The sequence below is a fragment of the Diabrotica virgifera genome, chromosome 9 (assembly GCF_917563875.1).
Source record: "Diabrotica virgifera virgifera chromosome 9, PGI_DIABVI_V3a".
Lineage (NCBI taxonomy): Eukaryota > Metazoa > Arthropoda > Insecta > Coleoptera > Chrysomelidae > Diabrotica > Diabrotica virgifera.
This window is the reverse complement of record NC_065451.1, coordinates 111,866,623-111,886,934: the sequence shown is the minus strand read 5'-3', so window position 1 is coordinate 111,886,934 and position 20,312 is coordinate 111,866,623. Positions and strand designations below refer to the sequence as shown.

Sequence of the window (20,312 nt, the reverse complement as noted above, 5' to 3'; positions counted from 1 at the left end):
GTTCAACAATTTTAAAAAACACGGTTGTCATATGAGTATTAAAATTCATTACCTCCACAGCCACTTAGACCGTTTCCCAGAAAATCTTCACCAAGATATTAAAACGATGGAAGAGGGGTATCAGGGAGATGGGGCTATCACATGATGGAGGATTACTGCTGGGGTCTTCAAAGGGAGTGTCCTTTTAAAGTCTTTGCAAGAAAATCATATAAAAGGAAGTTTTTATGTGATGTCGAATAACACCTTTTTGTTGCGATGCTGCCGGTTAGGTTAGATGAAAAGTTAAGTTTTCTTGGCAGATATGTGTGATGATTTTTGTAAGTACATTATTGTACAATAAATATCTTACTTTTTATTCGTATTTGGTTTATTTCATGGGTAGCAGCACTACATATATGTAGGTAGTGCTGCGTTAAATTACCCTATATGTTAGAAATGTGATCTGTTGTCGTATTTTCTGAAAACGATTTGATGGAGCAAATCTGGTGGCATTTTTGGATTCAGCAGACCCAAATTACCTAGAAACAGTAAAAAAATTTTCGGCAGCAAACTGTGTGTTTACTAGTGTAATTAACATCATTGACAACATACTGATACACAGAACCTTCCAGATAATGGGAAAAAGGCCAGTAAAAAGATAAAACTTAATAATGTTTTTTCACAGAGTTCTGTCATTGCCACTTTACTTTTCAGCCTCTATATTGCCACGCCTGAAACAGAATCTCGGAAGTTTGGATATCTTGACGACTAGACTCTTGCAGCAAGCCGCCAATCTTTAGAGACTACAGAAATCACTCTTACGAATGACCAATTGAACCTCAGCGAATACTTTAAGAAATGGGGATTAGAACCAAGTTCTACAAAAACTGAAGTATCAGCTTTTCATCTCAACAACAGGCTGGCAAACAGAGAATTACGAGTGTGTTTTGATTACAAACTGTTGAAACACAATAAATACCGGAAATACAAGGTGATTCAGTGAAGCGGTACGATTTGACAACGCTGCTGACGATAAAATAGAGGAGCCGCAGTAAACGTTGTGAGTCTAGAGAGTGGGAAGTCTAGTTATCATGGAGAAGTGGTCGGGTGAACAACGCGTATTTGCTGTGAAAGCTTATTACACAAATGGTTAAAGTTTTTTTTGTGTGTACAACGAGCATTTCGTTTACACTACCATTTGCCGCCCCGCGCGCTGTTTCGTCTAACATTAAGACTTGGGTTAGGAAATAGTGGTTCAATATTACAGAAAATAGGTGGCAGTGTCAGAACTGCTCGCACATCACAGGATATTGAAGCGGTGCCAAATTCATTACATGCGAGTCGTCGCAGGGATCTTCAAGGACACGTGGCCCTACATGGGACCGATATTAAAATTAAGACAAGCACAAATAACAGTACACAGCCTCATATTGGCACTTAACCCGTATGAGTCTCTAAACCTCCACTGATTGTTAGGTTAAGAGTGCAATATCGGCCGCCGTAAAGCAGTTATGGTCCAAGAGCTGTGAGACATTTTTGAGTAGGTATTTTAGGCAACCTGAAAATTTTTCAGGTGACTCTTCCATGATAACCTAATACAAAAATGCCGGTCTGGCTGGAGGGTAGCGGTTATTTTCCCCAAAAATCCCCCCCAAAGTTAAACAAAAGGGTAAAAATTGTTATTACAAAAAACATCATTGACGTGACTTTAAAGTAAATTTAAATATTCAAATATAAAGAAAATAAACAGGCCAGGCGATTTAAGGGCGATTTTAACTCTGCAAGATACTTGCATGGGCGCCCCAGGATTATTTTCAGGGGATGCATCTGAACTTCATAAGATTTCATCTGAATCTGTACATACTATTAACGAGTATAAAATATACAACTATACATGCATAGCTATGTACATTCCTTCCGGACAGGGAGGTGCAATTGTTATTTTGACGGGGTATTTTTAAATATTAAAAATAAATATTCTAAAAAAGACAGGTTTTTTTGTTGGAATTTTCCAACTGCCAGGTGATTAAACAAATTACGCGTGCATATAAATGAAAAGCGCTATAGGTAAGCAGCAGTGTGAGAAAGATCGTATATCGATAGCTGTTTGCGTCCTCTGTTGTAGCTAGAAAAATCACGTGACCTTTAGATATCCATGTTGTTCTTTCTCGAAACGTTAGAGTAATTATTATACATTATAGTTTTCTAATTTTTCTTAATTAAAGGAGAAAAAAATACGTACTATACAATATATTTTGCAAATATGATACAAAAAAGCCAAATTTATTATTATAAATATATAGGTAGAAAAGTATAAAATTATAAACTAAATTAATTATGTTTCCGAATCTTGTACTTCTTCTTCAAAACAAACATCTGAACTTAAATCTTCATTCTCTTCTTCTTCGTCAGACTCCCCTCGAGACTAAGATTCCTCTTCTACATGATCTGTAAATAGTTGTAATATGTATGTAGAATTATCTAAAAATTAATTAGTCATTAATTAGTTGAGTTGCTACGTATTCTCCGTCCATTTATACGGAGTAGAAGCCTGGACAATCATGGGTGCATCTGAAGAAAGACTTACCATTGTTGAGATGTGGAGTTATCGAATAATGTTAAATATATCATGGACACACGTAACAAACACGGAAACATTAAGAAAGATGAGAAAGGCAAAAGAAATACTCAACACTATGAAGGAAAGAAACATGACCTACTTTGGTCATATACTAAGAAATAAAAAACGTGATGTGATTGGTTATATAAGGAAAAGTATTGAGCATTGTATGTAAGCATGTGTTGAGTATTTCTTTTGCCTTTTTCATCTTTCTTGATGTTTCCTTGTTTGTTAAGTGTTGTGTCCATGATATTTTTTACATTATTCGATAACACCACATCTCAACAATGGCAAGTCTTTCTTCAGATGCGTCCGTGATTGTCCAGGCTTCGACTCCGTAAAAGAGGACAGAGAATACTATTTACAGAGGAGAATACTATTTACCGTAAAAGAGGACAACTATTTAGAGATCATGTAGAAGAGGAATCTGAGTCTCGAGGGGAGTCTGACGAAAAAGAAGAGAATGAACATTTAAGCTCAGATGAGGAGTTTGAAGAAGAAGTACAAGATTCGGACACAGAATTAATTTAGTTTAAAAGTTTTATACTTTTTACCTATATATTTATAATAATAAACTTGTCTTTTTCTATCATATTTGCAAAATCTATTGTATAGTACGTATTATTTTCCTTTTATTAAGAAAAATTACTTAAAAAACTATAATATATATAATAATTATTCTAACGTTTCGAGGCACAACAACATGGATATCGCCAGGTCACGTGATTTTCTCGAGTGAAGGGACTCGCTCAGCTACAACAGAGGACGCAAACAGCTATGGGTATACGCTCTTTCTCACACTGCTGCTTACCTATTGCGGTTTCATTTATATGCACAAGTAATTTGTTTGATCACATGGCAATTGGATAATTTCACCAAAAAACCTGTCTTTTTTAAAATATTTATTTTTAAAATTAAAAAATACCCTGTCAAAATAACAATTGCACCTCCCTGTCCGGAAGGAATGTACATAGCTATGCATGTCTAGTTGTATATTTTATACTCGTTAATAGTATGTACAGATTTAGATGACATCTTCTGAAGTTCAGATGCACCCCCCGAAAGTAATCCTGGGGCGCCCATGCAAGTATCTTGCAGAGTTAAAATCGCCCTCAAATCGCCTGGTCTGTTTATTTTCTTTATATTTGAATATTTAAATTTACTATTAAGTCATATCAATGATATTTTTTGTAATAACAATTTTTACCCTTTTTTTTAATTTGGGGGGGGATTTTAGCGATAGCGATAACCGCTACCCTCCAGCCAGACCGGCATTTTTGTATTAGGCTATCATAGAAGAGTCACCTGAAAAATTTTCAGGTTGCCTAAAATACCTACTCAAAAATGTCTCACAGCTCTTATACTATTAATATTATACACAGTACAAACATTTAATTTAAATTTTTTAAAACAATACGTAAAAGAAGTTTTCAATCTAACCTAATGGTAGGGGAGCAAAGTATATTAAATTTGCAGTCACTCGGGCGTTATGGGGACCTATTGGGTTGTGATTATTAGGGCCTAAAATCAAACAAAGTTAAGTCAAATTTTCCATTTTAGTGGGCACTTTCCATTTTTTTAATTTTCCATTTCCAACAATCGTTTTTTCCGATTATAGCGCCATCTATCCATAATTCGAAAAAATGTCTCGAATAAAAGTTGCTTATTTTTACGTAAAGAATCCAAGTCTGCAATAAAAAAATTTGGGGGTCTCATTTAAGATTTTAAAGTATCCCACCACCCCACCTCCGTGGGGTCTTGTTTAGTACCATTCGATATATTTTTCAAAAACATTTTGAAAGTGTATTTTGCAGTTTTTCGATCTGATGTTCATTTCGCATTTCGCGATGAAATATTCGCTTTTTTGTGAAACTTTTTGACTCACCCATTTCTATCTTCTTCTCCTTCTTCTTCTTCTTCTTCTTCTTCTTGTTCTTCTTCTTTTAGCCCATTTCTATCCAACTTTGGACATGAGCCTTCCCCAAATCTTTCCATTTCCGTTTGTCCTTCGCTGCATTTTTCCAGTTAGTTCCTGCAGCTTTTAAAATATCGTCCTTCCATCGCATCTGAGGTCTTCCTCTGCCTCTTCTTCCTGTCCAGGGTCTCCAGTTTTGTATTTCAGCATTCCATCTTTTATCTTCCTGTCTAGCATTGTGGCCCGCAAATTAACATTTTAACCCTGTTATATGTTCAGTTACATTTTTTACTTTTGTTTTCTCTCTTATCAATGTGTTTAATTTTCTGTCTTGTAGTTTTATTCTCAACATAGATCTTTCCATTTTTCTCAGAGTTATTTCAATTTTGTTTATGTTGGCCTTTGTTAATGTACACGTTTCTGAGCCATACGTCAGAACAGGAAGGATGCACTGGTCAAATACACGGGTTTTCCATACGATCCGCTTAAATCATCATATTTTTGAAATATACACTCTTTTGCATGTACTTAACTTACCTTATCTTAATCTGACAATTTCGATTATTTTTAAGGATACATTTTTTTTTCGGGCCCCCCTTAACAAACTTCCCTGTGTTAAGAGACAATCTATGGTAGAGGTACATCTGAAGGGTATCAAATTTCTCCCCATATGATAATCTGACGCGCTCGAGTAACTGCAAAAATCCCCGCTTGGGCTTCCCTACCATAACGTAAGTTAGGTGAATCGCAACTGTCCCACCCGATGCAGTCAATGGTAGCTGTCTCAGAAACTCCAATTATTTTCTACAATTTTATAAATCTATAAGTGTAGTGAAAAATTGAGTTTAGGTGGGTAAAAATATTGTAAAAATTCGTAATTTTTCTATAAATACGTAGGGAAATAGAAAATTCGGTTTATTCTTTAACATTGGGTCCTGGAGTGTCCTGTTTCGAAGATAGAGTGAGAGAATATAAAAAGTATAAGTGTAGCAAATCGTATTGGGTACTGTATTATTTGAAACCAATGCTATGGTTGGACGAAATGTAGTGAATTGTTCAGGTAGTTGTAGTTTATGTCGAGTGATGTGCCTATTGTATATCTGGGTGTGTTCGGGTCTAATCAGTATTTACCTGTACTATATCTGCCTCTATTCTCCTGCAGGCCCTTCGTCCAAAGGCTGAATATATCGAAGCCCCCCGTTTCAGGCATAAATGCACGCAGCTGTTCTTAAGATATTGCGGTATCTCCAAAACTTCCGAAACGGTGTCGTTGGACCTCAGCCAGATACCCTAGCTCTAAGCACTATTGGCAGTGTCTGGATAGTGGTGCCCAGTTAACGCCCAACAGCAACCTACCGGTTGTCATAGACGAGCCTCTTGTTTTGATACGCTTCAAATAATTGATCCTTCCCAGCTTACCTGTACATCAACAACCATGATTACGTCCCCCTAACGGACTACAACGTCCGGTTTGAAGAGTTGTCCATCATGGTGACGCACTCCCGGCCACATATCAACAGACAACCCTTTACCCTGACAGTGATCACCGATCTTCTTCAATATTATATTATGGCGCGTTATCCTCTCCCAGTGGATCGCGGGACATTGTTGCAAGACATGTGATAAGGATTCTACCCTGTTGCATCCTGCTCTGCAGGATCGTTTTTCAACCGGATTCGACATTAATCCCGAAGTCGGTAGATTTTTGAAGTGCAACTGGACGGCCTTTACGAAATCTCTTCCGGTCCAGCCGTTCGGTTTGCGACTTATCAAATTTCTGCTGGCCGGATTCTCAGACGAATATTCCAGGCTAGTCGCGTTGGTGCTCTAATTAATTGTTCTCTCCATAGCTGGTCAACTGTAATGTTGCCAGGCATGGATCTCAGTCGTTCCATTAGTGACTGGGACAGGTCAGAGCGGAGAACTTGTTGGCAAGTTTCGTCACTGTCGGAGGAAAGTTTTATCAATCCCCGCAGGTAGACGGAAGAAGTGAAATGTCTGAGCTCCAGAATGCCCAGACCAGATTCTCTGCTCTTTGCCTGATATATCCGGCACATAACATTATGCACCAGTGTGGTTAAATAGCACGCATACCCACCTTGTCGACACCCAGCCAAACCGTGCTATGCATATGATCTTCTTCTTCTTCCTTCTTGTATGTAGGCTTTAAAGCCTGTTTCTTCTTCAATATTATCCTCCTAAATTGTTTAGGTTATCGCACCACCTTTTTCTTGGTCTGCCAATACTTCTTCGTCCATTTGGTGACTTATCTCGTGCTATTCGTACTATCCTATCCTCTACCATTCTACTAATGTGTTCGTTCCACTCCTGTTTCCGTTTTGTCACCCATCCATTTATGTCTTCTATATTGCATGATCTTCTTATATTTTCGCTCCTCTCCCTATCCAACAGACTTTTCCCTGATATTCGTCGGAGTATTTTCATCTCTGTTGTTTCTAGTAGTCGTCTCGTTTTAGATGTGTCAGGCCTTGTCTCCGCCGTGTATGTTAATATAGGTCTAACTGCTGCTTTATAGATTCTTGCTTTTGTGTCTTGCCTTAAGTGTTTGTTCTTCCAGATTGTGTCATTGAGAGATCCCGCCGCTTTACTTGCTTTTAAGCTTTGTTGTCGTACTTCCTCTTCAACATCTCCGTAACTGGTTATATCTATTCCCAGATATCTAAACCTTGCTTCCTGCTTTATTATTTTCCCATCAATTTCGATTTTACATCGTAGTGGGTATTTAGATGTTGCCATACATTTGGTTTTTTCTGCTGATATTATCATATTGTATTTCTTGGCTGTTGTATTAAAGATGTGTGCTAATCTTTGGAGATCGTCTTCTGTCTCGGCGATTAATGCGGCGTCGTCTGCATAACACAATACTTTGATTTCTTTATTCCCCATTCTGTAACCATGACCTTTACGTTCTGCTTCTATTATTTCGTCCATTATTATATTAAAGAGCAGTGGGCTTAACGAGTCACCTTGTCTGGACTCCACTTTGTACTGGTATAAACTGCGTTAGTTTTCCATTTATCTTTGCCTGTATTCGATTATGAGAGTAGATATTTTCGATGGTTTGTATAATATTGATTGGTATGTTTCTTCTATACAGTAAATGTAAGACGTCTTCGACTTGGATGCGATCGAAAGCCTTTGTCAGGTCTATAAAACATAGATATGCTGGTTTATTGTACTCAATGGCCTTTTCTGTGATTTGTCTCAGTAAAAATACGGCGTCTACGCAGGATCTTCCGGAACTGAATCCTTGTTGTTCATCTGATAAAGTTGTTAGTTTATTGATTTTGTTGGTTAGGACTTTTGTGGTTAGCTTAAGTGCGGTGTTTAGTAGATTTATACCTCTATAATTGTTGGGGTCTTCTTTGTCTCCTTTTTTGAACATTGGTATCATTATGCTGTTTCTCCATGCGTCTGGTATCTTGCAGTGCAATATTAGTTTTTGTATAAGTTTTGTCATCTCTAGGGTTATACTTTGAGAGGGGCGTCAGACAGGGCTGTGTCCTGTCTCCTACTTTGTTCAATTTGTATTCAGAGGAAATAATCCAGGAAGCACTAGAAGACCTAACCACGGGAATAAAAGTAAATGGGCGACCAATCAATAATATACGGTTTGCCGACGACACTATTTTATTAGCCGAATGTCTTGAGGATTTACAACAAATGGTTGACAGAGTGGTAGAAGTCAGCCAAGAAAACGGACTGTCCCTAAACACAAAAAAGACACAATTTATGGTAATCACAAAAGTTGAACAGCGCCAAGAAAGCGTAACAATACATGGAGAACAAATTAAAAAGGTTGAAAAATATAAATATTTGGGTACAATAATTAATGAAACTAATGAGTACACAGAAGAGATTAAAGCAAGAATAGGACAGGCAAGAAATGCTTTCAACAAACTAAAAAAAGTACTCTGTAGCAGGGACATTACAATTTCTTTAAAGATAAGACTTCTGAGATGCTACGTGTTCTCCGTATTATTCTATGGGTTGGAGGCTTGGACATTAAAGAAGGATGTTTCGGACAGATTAGAAGCCTTCGAGTTATGGGCCTACAGAAGAATATTAAGAATAAGTTGGGTGGATAGAGTCACGAATATCGAGGTGTTGAGAAGAATGGGAAAAGATAAAGAGATTTTAAATACAATTAAAGTCAGAAAACTGCAATATCTGGGACATGTTATGAGGGGCGAGCGTTATAACTTGTTACAATTGATAATGCAAGGAAGAATACAGGGTAGAAGGAGTCGCGGAAGAAGACGCATCTCCTGGTTAAACAATTTGAGAGCTTGGTTTAATTGCACTTCTGCTGATCTCTTTAGAGCAGCGGTATCGAAAGTGCGAATTGCCGTGATGGTTGCCAACCTTCTTAGAGGAGATGGCACATGAAGAAGAAGAAGGGTTATACTTTCTCCTCCGTATTTTAGAAGCTCGTTGGTTATTCCGTCTGGTCCTGGTGACTTCCTATTTTTGAGTGAATTTATGGCTACCCCTACTTCCTGAAAACTGATTTCAATTTCGTGTCTTAATTCAGGTAGGTTATTATTTTGATTATGATTTTCCTTTCCTTTTCCGTCAAGTATCTTTCCCATTCGTTTGCTGGTATGTTATTGTATTCCTTCAATTCTGCCATTTCTTTCCGTTGGTTTCTTATGAATCTCCATATTTGTTTTTGTGTTCCGTAGAAGTCGCTTTCCATCCTTTTTGTAAACTGTTCCCAGTGTTCATTTTTTGTTCTTCTTACCAATTGCTTTGTTTCATTTCGTATTCTTCTATAGGTGTCTCTGGATTCTGGAGTGGTTGATGTTTTATACTTCATGTAGGCGTCTCTCTTCTCTTTACATTTCTCTTTTATTTCTTTTCTGAACCATGGTGTATTGTTGTTGTTTCTTTTGTTCAGTATGACTTTGCGTTTTCCTAGAGCTTCTGTTGCTGCCTCTTCAATATTGTTTTTAATTTTCTCCCAGCTCGCGTTTATATCTTCGATGTCGTCTATCTGCTTCAGCTGTATCTTCTGTGCTACCCTCCTCTGGTACATTTCTTTGGTAGAATCGTTCCACAGTGATTCTACATTGAATTTTTCCTCGGTGATTTCTTGTGGAAAATGTTTTGGTGTTAGTTTCATTCTTATTTTTGCTAGGACTAATTTGTGTTCACTCCCTGCGTCTGCCGAGTTTAAAGTTCGAATATCTAGAATCTGCTCTGGGTGGATTTTTCTATTAGTGACTATAAAGTCAATCATAGATTTGTGCCCCCTGGAGTTTTCAAACGTATATTTATACTGAAGCTTATGACTTATGCATATGATAACAGGCAAAATTATTTATGCTTACCCCTACAATGTGGCTATCCACACTTAGTAATATAGCATCACCCAACCTGCGCCGCGAACATAAATTGGTTAAATTATGTAACAAAATAATGGACAGTCGTCAATTTCTCCTCCACAACTACGTCCCCGATATTCTTGGAAACCGTCTACGATCCAGGTTACCTCCTATGAAATCTGCCCAAGCGCTGCAGCAATCCAGTATCTTGACTTAAATATCCGATAGAGAGAAGATTGGGAAAGTGAGACAGATGCTTATTACCATAAGCTATCGGGCATCATAGACACGTCTGGCGAATTTGAACGTCCCCGTAAGATTTGGGAAGCCCTTAATCGAATAAGAAATAAGAACAAACTGTGGAAACATCTCGCACACACAGTTCAGGACTGCCCACGGAGAGCATACACAGGCGACCCTATAGGCTCTTTAACCTTTAACTACCCGCGCATCAAGTTATAACATAACTACACGCGTGGCGTACTTTGTACGCCACAAGAAAATATACTTAAAAACAGCGGATTTGTTTAGTTTTTTTTTAAATACACTTAGTTGTTCGTTATAAACCTTATTCGGCATCAGCGAACACTTGGGTTCCTTCTCAGTAAGCCAATTGGGATTTATAATTGGAATTTGATTCCATGATAAATAAAATTATTAATATAATTTTTTTAAATGTGATTTTTTACATGAGAAAAAGTATTGTTTATAAAGAAAAATATATTTTGTGCCATAATGACTTAAAGATAATATTGAAAGATGTACTTATATTACTACTTATATTACTATAATTGTGGCGTATATTGTCCACCACCGGAAACAACAAATACTACAATGTAAATTACGATCTTCTCGGAACGCCGATTATAACGAAACTAAAACCACTTGTAAAGCACATTCCAGTGATAGGTTAGGTAGATAAAAAAGGTCAAAAATTAAATTTTTAAATATCTTTGCAGAAGAATTCTTATATCTGGCGTACAAAGTACGCCAGCGCGTGTAGTTAAAGGTTAATGGTAACGGAAGGGTGAATGACATATATAGAAAAAACTGGACACCTATCTGTTGATGATGTATTGTAGAAGACATACATCAAAATAATTACCTATTCTGTAATGTAAGCCATATAGCCCAATAAATGACCTTTTTGGAGTGTAATTTCTAGGGGCAACTCCGAATTGCATGGAAATTTGGATTTAGGTTCTACTTACCCTACACTTCAAAGTTGAATTTGTGCCGTTGGTTGCTTTTACTTAGGGGGTGACATTTACCCCTTCTCGGGGGGTGAAAAACGCGTGTTTAAAATAAGGCCGGAAATGGATAAATTGACTTATTTTAAGCACCTTTTGTTCTTTAAAATTTTTTTACGTAAGTCAATACTTTTTGAGTTATTCGCGATTTAAAATGTTGATTTTTCGACAAAAAAACTAGGTTTTCAGACGGTTTTTCCCAAATAACTCAAAAGGTAGATATTTTATCGAAATAAATGTTTTTAGAAAAAGTGTAGCCTATAAAAAAACGAAAAAAAAGGTGTACCAGTAAAGTCTACAAATTGAGCAGAAGCAAAGTTGTAGCTCATGAAAAATACGTTCTTATTCATCTAATTCCAAATCGAATAATTCAACGCGAAATCACCGAAGAAAGAAGCGTTTTTCGGGAAAACCTTATTAATATTTTTAAAGTATCGAAAAAAAACTTATTATTTGTTTTTTTACAAAAGTTTACAGCATCAAAAATAAGCGAGTTACACTGAAAAAAAGTTGGCCCCTTTTTTTTGGTAAAAAAAAAAATCGTGAAAACCTCCCTCTATTTAGCACCCTAAATTAAATTAATCGTTTGGCTTTACCATCTATTTTAACTGTATGTGTATTGTTTATATGATCTGTAAGTTTAATTGGTTTGAAGTGTTTATTTTTGAAAACATTTGGTTTTACAGTAAAAAAAAATTTCTAAAAATTTTTGAAAAATTTCATTTTTTCAAAATAACTTAAAAAGTATTAGTGATAAGAAAAATCTTAAACAGTAAAAAATGTAGGTTTTGCTCTTATAAATATGCTAGTTTTATTTTGTTTCTCTGTAAGACAAAAATTGGTTAAGATATGGCTGTTCAAAATTTGCATACACTCGTGATTAATGACCCATTCAAGCTTTCTCAATTATAACCCTTTCAAAAATAAACACTTTAAACCGGTGAGACTGACAGATCATATAAAAAATAGATAGGTAAGTTAATTGTTTGTAAAGCGGTAGCGATTAATTTCATTTGAGGAGCTAAACACGGCAAGATTTTCATGATTTTTTACAAAAAAAAGAGGGCCAACTTTATTTTGAGCGTAACTCGCTTATTTTTAATGCTAAAACTTTTGTTAAGAATTAAAACAAAGCTTTTTATAAACACTTTAAAAAAGTTTAAATGGGTTTTTCCCGAAAAGTGGTTAATTTTTCGGTGATTTCACCTTGAAATATTCGATTTGGGATTAGACGAATAAGAACGTATTTTTCATGAGCTACAACTTGGTTTTTATTTGATTGATAGACTTTACTGATACACCATTTTTTTTGTGTTTTTTATGAGCTACAATTTTGCTGAGGATATTTTTTTCGATAAAATATTTACTTTTTGAGTTATTCGCGAAAAACCGTCTGAAAACATAGTTTTTTTGTCGAAAAATCAACATTTTCAATGGCAAATAACTCGAAAAGTATTGACTTATGTAAAAAACTCTATAGGACAAAAGTGGCTTAAGATCAGTCAATTTATCCATTTACGGTCTTATCTTGAACGTATGTTTTTTCACCCCCGAGAAAGGGTGACTGTCACCCCCCAAGTAAAAACAACCAACGGCACAATTTCAACTTTGAAGTGGAGGGTAAGTAGAACCTTAATCCAAATTTTCATGCAATTCGGAGTTGCCCCTGAAAATTACACGGTATCGCCGAATTTCCTGTTCATTTACTGGGCTAATACGCCAAATAAAAATAATAGTTATTTTCCTAACAAGTGCAGAAAATCATTCTTTTCCGCACGCGAATGCAGTCTGCCAAACGACGCGAAGCGGGAGTTCGGCAAGCAGTCGAGTGCGGAAAAGAGACTTTCTGCAAGAGTTAGGAACAATATTTTTTCTAAGAGTCTTTAAAAAATTACCAAATCTTAATCAATTAATTTAATTATATGAAAATACATACACAAATTAATTCCTTGACAAGGTTATCAAAACCAAACTTTCAATATAATTAGTTAGAATGACGACGATCTTGGTTTCCATGACGATGATTCAAAACGACTATTATTGTCTACCGATTTGACTTTCGAATATTATGTCAAAATAATTTTATTTCATCGAATTGTCGCGTTAATTTCATTAAAACAGGAACACAATAAGATATATTCGAAATAAATTAGTAAATAATATCTAAATATTAGTTTATTGCATGTATTATAATTACTTTAAAGCCATATTAACATATCTAAATTAACACGCGTGCGGAAAAGTAAAAACCGCGTGCGGAAAAGTAAAAACCGCGTGCGGAAAAGTAACACGCGTGCAGAAAAGTAAGACGCGTGCGGAAAAGTGAAACTTTCTAAACTAAAATGCGTGCGCGAAAGTAGACATTTTTACACGCTCGTAGAAAAAATAAATATCGTATAGTAAGAGAAAAAAATGATCTCTGGATTTTAATTAAACGCTACAAAAGATATTTTAAACTCTAAGAAACACAAAGAGTATTTTAGTTCGATTACTGTGTAAGAAATACTTGGATAGATAAATAGCAAAAGCAGGGACAGAATCTCCCCAGCGTGTGCTGACCGCAGAACGTGAGATGTCGACTTCGAAAGAGTGTTAGAGTGTAAAATCCTTGATTATACTCTCCAACCATTTAAGTACTTTGGCAAATGTTTCACTGTTTGAGGTTTTCCTTGACATTCTTTACCATTTCCGCTCCGGGATAAGAGAGATTAGGGCAGTCAGCTAAATATTTCCTAATTGTTTGTTTTCTGAGATTTAACTCAGACAGAACAGAAGAAGTTTCTGGTTGATGTAACAGATTTTTGTTTTGTGCACAAGTCCTAATTTAATATTTATTTAAACAAGCAGCTGCCTTCAGCGGAAGGAAAATTTTTTATAATTTGTATTTGTATTTGCAGGAGAGTATTTTAATTAATATTGTGTATATTTTAGTAATATTCTATTGTTTGAAAACCTCTTCAAAATTTGATGACACGGTATAGTAACTAAAGTGAGGTCAAAAACAAAAGAATAAAAAACCGCGAAACGCCGTAAAAAATGATTGGCGGACACAATATTCCAGCTACAAAAGAGCTGATATTATGAATATTACGTGGCGCAAAACTGTATTTTCATTTTAATGGAAATAGTATATTACTTTATGAGGCGGAGAAGCATGACTTTTCTTGACTCGCCCGATATTACGCGCCTCACTTCGTTCGGCGCGTAATATCGGGCGCGTCAAGAAAAGTCGCTTCTTTGCCGAATAAAGTATACTATTTTTTCTTCAAACGTAGCAAAATATAGAATGCCTCAAACGACATGGGGGCTGGAAATCAAGCACGGTTGCCGAAGGATATATAGAGGATTCAATAAGAAATAAGAACGATAATGCTCAAAAAATTTTAAACCCTCCTGATTCGCCAACATCGGGAATGCTTGCTGAAAGTTGTGCTCGACCATCAGTATCATCAATAATTACCAATGCGTATCAAGAGTCGGGAACATTTTTGCACGGTTTCAATTTTGAAAATGCCTCATTAACTAATTGTACTTTTAATATTACTATAAATAAAAATGATGTTTAATTGTTGTTAATGACATTTGTATTGTTGCTTTGTGACATGTTTCATATTGTTGCCATGACAACATTTTTCCCTCCGCCGTAAAGAAATGGGAAAAAAACTGCTGCCGGCGGAGACATCAAACTTTGACAGGATCAAGTTAGATAAGTAATGTCAACATTATTTGACGTTTGAAGAAAATAGTTATTTTCCTAACAAGTGCAGAAAGTCATTCTTTTCTGCACGCGACTGCAGTTTGCCGAACGACGCGAAGCGGGAGTTCGGCAAGCAGTCGAGTGCGGAAAAGAGACTTTCTGCAAGAGTTAGGAACAATATTTTTTAAGAGTCTTTAAAAAATTACCAAATCTTAATCAATTAATTTAATTAATATGAAAATACATACACAAATTAATTCTTTGACAAGCTTGTCAAAACCAAACTTTCAATATAATTAGTTAGCATGACGACGATCTTGGTTTCCATGACGATGATTCAAACCGACTGTTATTGTCTACCGATTTGACTTTCGAATATTATGTCAAAATAATTTTATTTCATCGAATTGTCGCGTTAATTTCATTAAAAGAGGAACACAATAAGATATATTTGAAATAAATTAGTAAATAATATCTAAATATTAGTTTATTGCATGTATTATAATTACTTTAAGGCCATATTAACATATCTACATTAACACGCGTGCGGAAAAGTAAAAACCGCGTGCGGAAAAGTAACACGTGTGCGGAAAAGTAACACGCGTGCGGAAAAGTGAAACTTTCTAAACTAAAATGCGTGCGCGAAAGTAGACATTTTTGCACGCTCGTAGAAAAATAAAATTACAGTTTTATTTTAAAAGATTTTTCCATAGTATTTGCTGTATTTGAAGTAAAACGCGCCACTAAAGGGCTTCAAACTACAAACTTTCACAAAGGTACTTTTTTGTGGCGCGTTTTACTTCAAATGTACTTAATACTATGGAAAAATCTTTCAAAATAAAACAATATTATTTTCCATCAAAATGAAAATACATTTTTGTGACACGTAATATTCATATGGGCTCTTTTTTGGCTGGCATATTGTGTGCGCCACTCATTTTTAAGGCGTTTAGCGGTTTTTTATTCTTGTATCAGGAATTTTTTAAAGTTTTTAATAAATTAAATGTATGAATTGAATGTAATATTTCTCGACGTTATAAATGTAATACGTTAAACGTTATAAATGCCTTTGTCGCATTATCGCCCAAATTGTCTAGTGGTTACGACACTTACTAAACTTGTGATAGTGCAATCCGAGTTCATATCCCAGCTATTCAATATATTTTTATTTCAATATAATTAGACCATTGTTAAATGGATTATTCCTTTGGAGCTCGATAACCTCTAAACGGTTTAACCGTATCTCTTGTCTAAGGTCAAATATGATATCTAAAGGTATTACAGGATGTAGTGAGCTTGAAAAACTTTTCCCAAAGGAAATAGATTTTGTAACTTAAAAATTTGAATTTTCCTAGATATGAGGTATACACCGTTAGACGCGTCTGAAATCCTTCTACAAACTCTAAGTTAATGGCGCAATGCGTAATTGGAAATTTTGAGTAATTGTTAAAATACCATAACTTTCCAAGTTCAATTTTTCAGTTTTTCGGCTATACTGAACTGTGTTTATGTCCGATCCGGACCACTTGGGCACTATTTAAAAGCTGAATTAAAGCGCTATTTACTTGTTATATTTGCGGTTTTCCTGTCTCTCCTTGAACCTGTGATATATTCACCCAAAAAATATGTTCTGCTGTACCTACCCAGTTCTATAGCATATCTTTCTAGTCGACGTGGTTTATCCAATTGATGGCAGTGGAAAAATCACGTGGTGAATAAACCCCACCGATTATAAAGATATGTCTACTCTACAACATTTTTCTCTGTCGCATTGAAGGACATTTTTTGATTGCAACGCACAGTCTACGTATTATACAGGGTGTCGCGAAAAAATTGGTCATAAATTTTACCACAGATTATGGGATCAAAAATAGGTTGATTGAATCCTACTTACCTATATACAATATTGCACACAAAAAAAGTTAGATCCCTTTGAAGTTACAAAATGAAAATCGATTTTTTTTCATATATCGAAAACTCTTAGAGATTTTTTATTGAAAATGAACATGGGGCATTCTTATGGCAGCAACATCAAAAAATAATTAAAGTGAAATTTGTGCACCCCATAAAAATTTTATGGGGGTTTTGTTCCTTTAAACCCCCACCCCCCAAACTTTTGTGTACGTTCCAATTAAATTATTATTGCAGCACCATTTATTAAACACAATGTTTTTATAGTTATTTTCCTAACAAGTGCAGAAAGTCATTCTTTTCCGCACGCGACTGCAGTTTGCCGAACGACGCGAAGCGGGAGTTCGGCAAGCAGTCGAGTGCGGAAAAGAGACTTTCTGCAAGAGTTAGGAACAATATTTTTTCTAAGAGTCTTTAAAAAATTACCAAAATTAATTTAATTAATATGAAAATACATTCACAAATTAATTCTTTGACAAGGTTGTCAAAACCAAACTTTCAATATAATTAGTTAGCATGAGGACGATCTTGGTTTCCATGACGATGATTCAAAACGACTGTTATTGTCTACCGATTTGACTTTCGAATATGATGTCAAAATAATTTTATTTCATCGAATTGTCGCGTTAATTTCATTAAAACAGGAACACAATAAGATATATTTGAAATAAATTAGTAAATAACATCTAAATATTAGTTTATTGCATGTATTATAATTACTTTAAGGCCATATTAACATATCTAAATTAACACGCGTGCGGAAAAGTAAAAACCGTGTGCGGAAAAGTAACACGCGTGCGGAAAAGTGAAACTTTCTAAACTAAAATGCGTGCGCGAAAGTAGACATTTTTGCACGCTCGTAGAAAAAATCTTTTTTGCCTCTCAGTACTTATAGGCCAGTGTTTATCGATATATTTTGAATATTTGTCGAATCCACCAGATATTTGTATATGGTTAAGTACGATTATAATTATTATAGAGACCTGTTAATAATCTGAAAATTTATTTATAATTTACTTTTTTAGGTATATTTTGAAAACGAAGCAACATCTCGATAAGAAGTGGCTTATCGAAAAAATACAAAGAGGCAAAAAAGTTTTAAAAACGTTGTGTTTAACTAATGGTACCACAATAATGAATTAATTGGAACGTACACAAAAGTTTGGGTGGTTTTAGGGAACAAAAACCCCATAAATTTTTTATTGGGTGGACAAACTTCACTATAATTTTGTTTTAGGATACTCCTGCCATATGAATGGTACATGTTCATTTTCAATAAAAAATCTTTAATTGTTTTTGATATATTCAAAAAAATCGATTTTGGTTTTCTAATTTCAAAGGGCTGTAACTTTTTTTCGAGCACATTTTTACTAGGAAAGTTAGAACCAATCGATCTATTTTTGACCCGAGAATGTGTGGTATAATTTATGACCAATTTTTTCGGGATACCCAGTATATCTCTGTTCAAATATATATTATACTAATTTTTGGTTAATGATCTACGTATTGTGTTTATTTTCTTGGTAATCACTCAATAACAACATTAAATGATACTAATTTAAATAGTCTGTTTATTGAGGGCTTTCGTTTGACACTGATTTTGGTTGACGATTCTGTTTATCTGAGCTATAAGTATAATAATATTATAATTTACAAAATATTTGCCTTATTGAGTAAGGGTTTCAATATTCATTTAAAACCAGAATAAACACAATCTAATATATTTAATTAATTGTTTTTTTTTTGTTCCAGGGACTACTACTATGACAGGTAAGGTTAATTTATTTCTCATAATAAAAATATACCTGATTTCTTCTACTAAAAACATAATAGATTTAGTCTGTTTAATATTAAAAGCTCGTATTTTATTTGCTATCTCCTCAGCTATTCTAGCTCTTTTAATTAATTCCCGGCTCAATTCTGGCGCCATATTCACAAATAAAATTACAAATGTTTCGTGAATATGGTGAATGCGATAATTTTAATTAAGTCCGACTAAACAAAAATGTCTTTTCCCCAAACCGCATTCAATTCATCTGCTACGCTGAAATTTTCAAATAACGGGATCCACACCGAAGCATAATCCTATAAATTTGATTTTAGTTTTGTCATGTAGAGAATTCTACGCTGTGCAAACACATATAGGTGATAGGGATTGGTATACCAGTTACAATTTTGTCGCGTGACTGAAAACCGCTAATATACATTTGACTAAAAATATATAAAAATATTCTTGTAGTCCAGGCTGTGGATAAAAAAAGTCGATTACATGCACTATTTGATTTTTTTAAACTTACTCTGTGATATAAATAACTACGTCGGGAACAACCCCCTATGATTATTTAAAAAAATATATGAACATCATCATCATTCTCTTTGCCATTATCTCTATGCGGGGTTAGCTTCCTTAATTGCATTTCTCCATAAGTCTCTATCTTGTGCCATATCAACGGCAATCATCTCCGACATGTCCTGCCTAAGCGTCTACCCCAGGTCTTCTTTGGTCTTCCTCTCCTGCTTCTTTAAGGAACTCGCAGTTCAGCAATCCTTTGTATTGGTTGACTGGGTAACAAAACCATCTTAACCTATGCTCCTCTATTTTGGCACCGATTGGTGCCGCCCCTAGACTTCCCCTGATATACTCATTCCTAATTTTATTCTTTTTTGTTACTCCACTCATTCATCTAAGCACTATCATTTCCGCAACATGCATTCGCTGTTCCACTTTTTTTAAAACAGCACAGAATTCAGTTCCTTACATCACAGATGATCTTATGGCTGTTTTATAGGATTTTCCCTTTACCTCCATTGGAATTTTTCTGTCACACAACACACCATTCGCTTCCTTCCAGTTCCAGTTCATCCATACAATCCTAATTCGATTGCATGCATCTCCATCTCTTTTCCCATTACTCTGTAATACCGATCCTAGGTATTTAAGACTCCAACATTTCACAATCATTTCACCATCCAAAGATATTATTTTATTTCCAGTAACTTTATCTTTAAACATTCAAAATACAGTAAAACCTGCCATATCCGGATCAATGTGGCGACAGACCGATCTGGATATGAAAAAATCCAGATATCAAGACCACTTTTTTTATAGTCTCTGAAACTGTTTCTCCTTCATACATTCCAGTAATCAACGCTGTCAATAACTTGCGTCGATAGACACGTTTTAAAGATTCTATAATACATTATTTCGCCATCTTTTAGTTCTTTTGGGTCGGGATGAGAGGATACGTTGTCTAACAGCAGGACTGCCTTTCTCGGTAGATTTCGGTAGATCCGGACGGCAGAACCGTCCGGATACGGGGAGGTCCAGATATGACAGGTCCGGATACGGGGAAGTCCGGATATGACAGGTCCGGATTTGGCAGATTGTACTATAGTCTGTCTTTTTCCCACTAAGTTTTAAACCGTTTTCGAGAGCTTGTCTCCACTGTTCCAGTTTTATTTCTAAATCATATTTACTATTTCCACGGACACCATATCATCAGCATACATTAGGCACCAGGGAATGTTACCCTTTATTTTCGCTGCTATCTGTTTTAAAACTAATGAGAATAAATAAAGACCAAATCCTGGT

The 20,312-nt window shown here is 35.3% G+C and overlaps 1 protein-coding gene across 1 annotated transcript in view; it reads left to right on the top strand.

Moving 5' to 3' along the window:
* LOC126892422 (heterogeneous nuclear ribonucleoprotein C) overlaps positions 1 to 20,312 on the top strand; it is a 2,215,671-nt gene that overhangs the window by 1,639,148 nt on the left and 556,211 nt on the right. Inside the window, exon 6 of the mRNA XM_050661951.1 lies at positions 18,473 to 18,490. Coding sequence (XP_050517908.1) covers positions 18,473 to 18,490 — 18 coding nt within the window. The remainder of the gene's footprint in view (positions 1 to 18,472; positions 18,491 to 20,312) is intronic.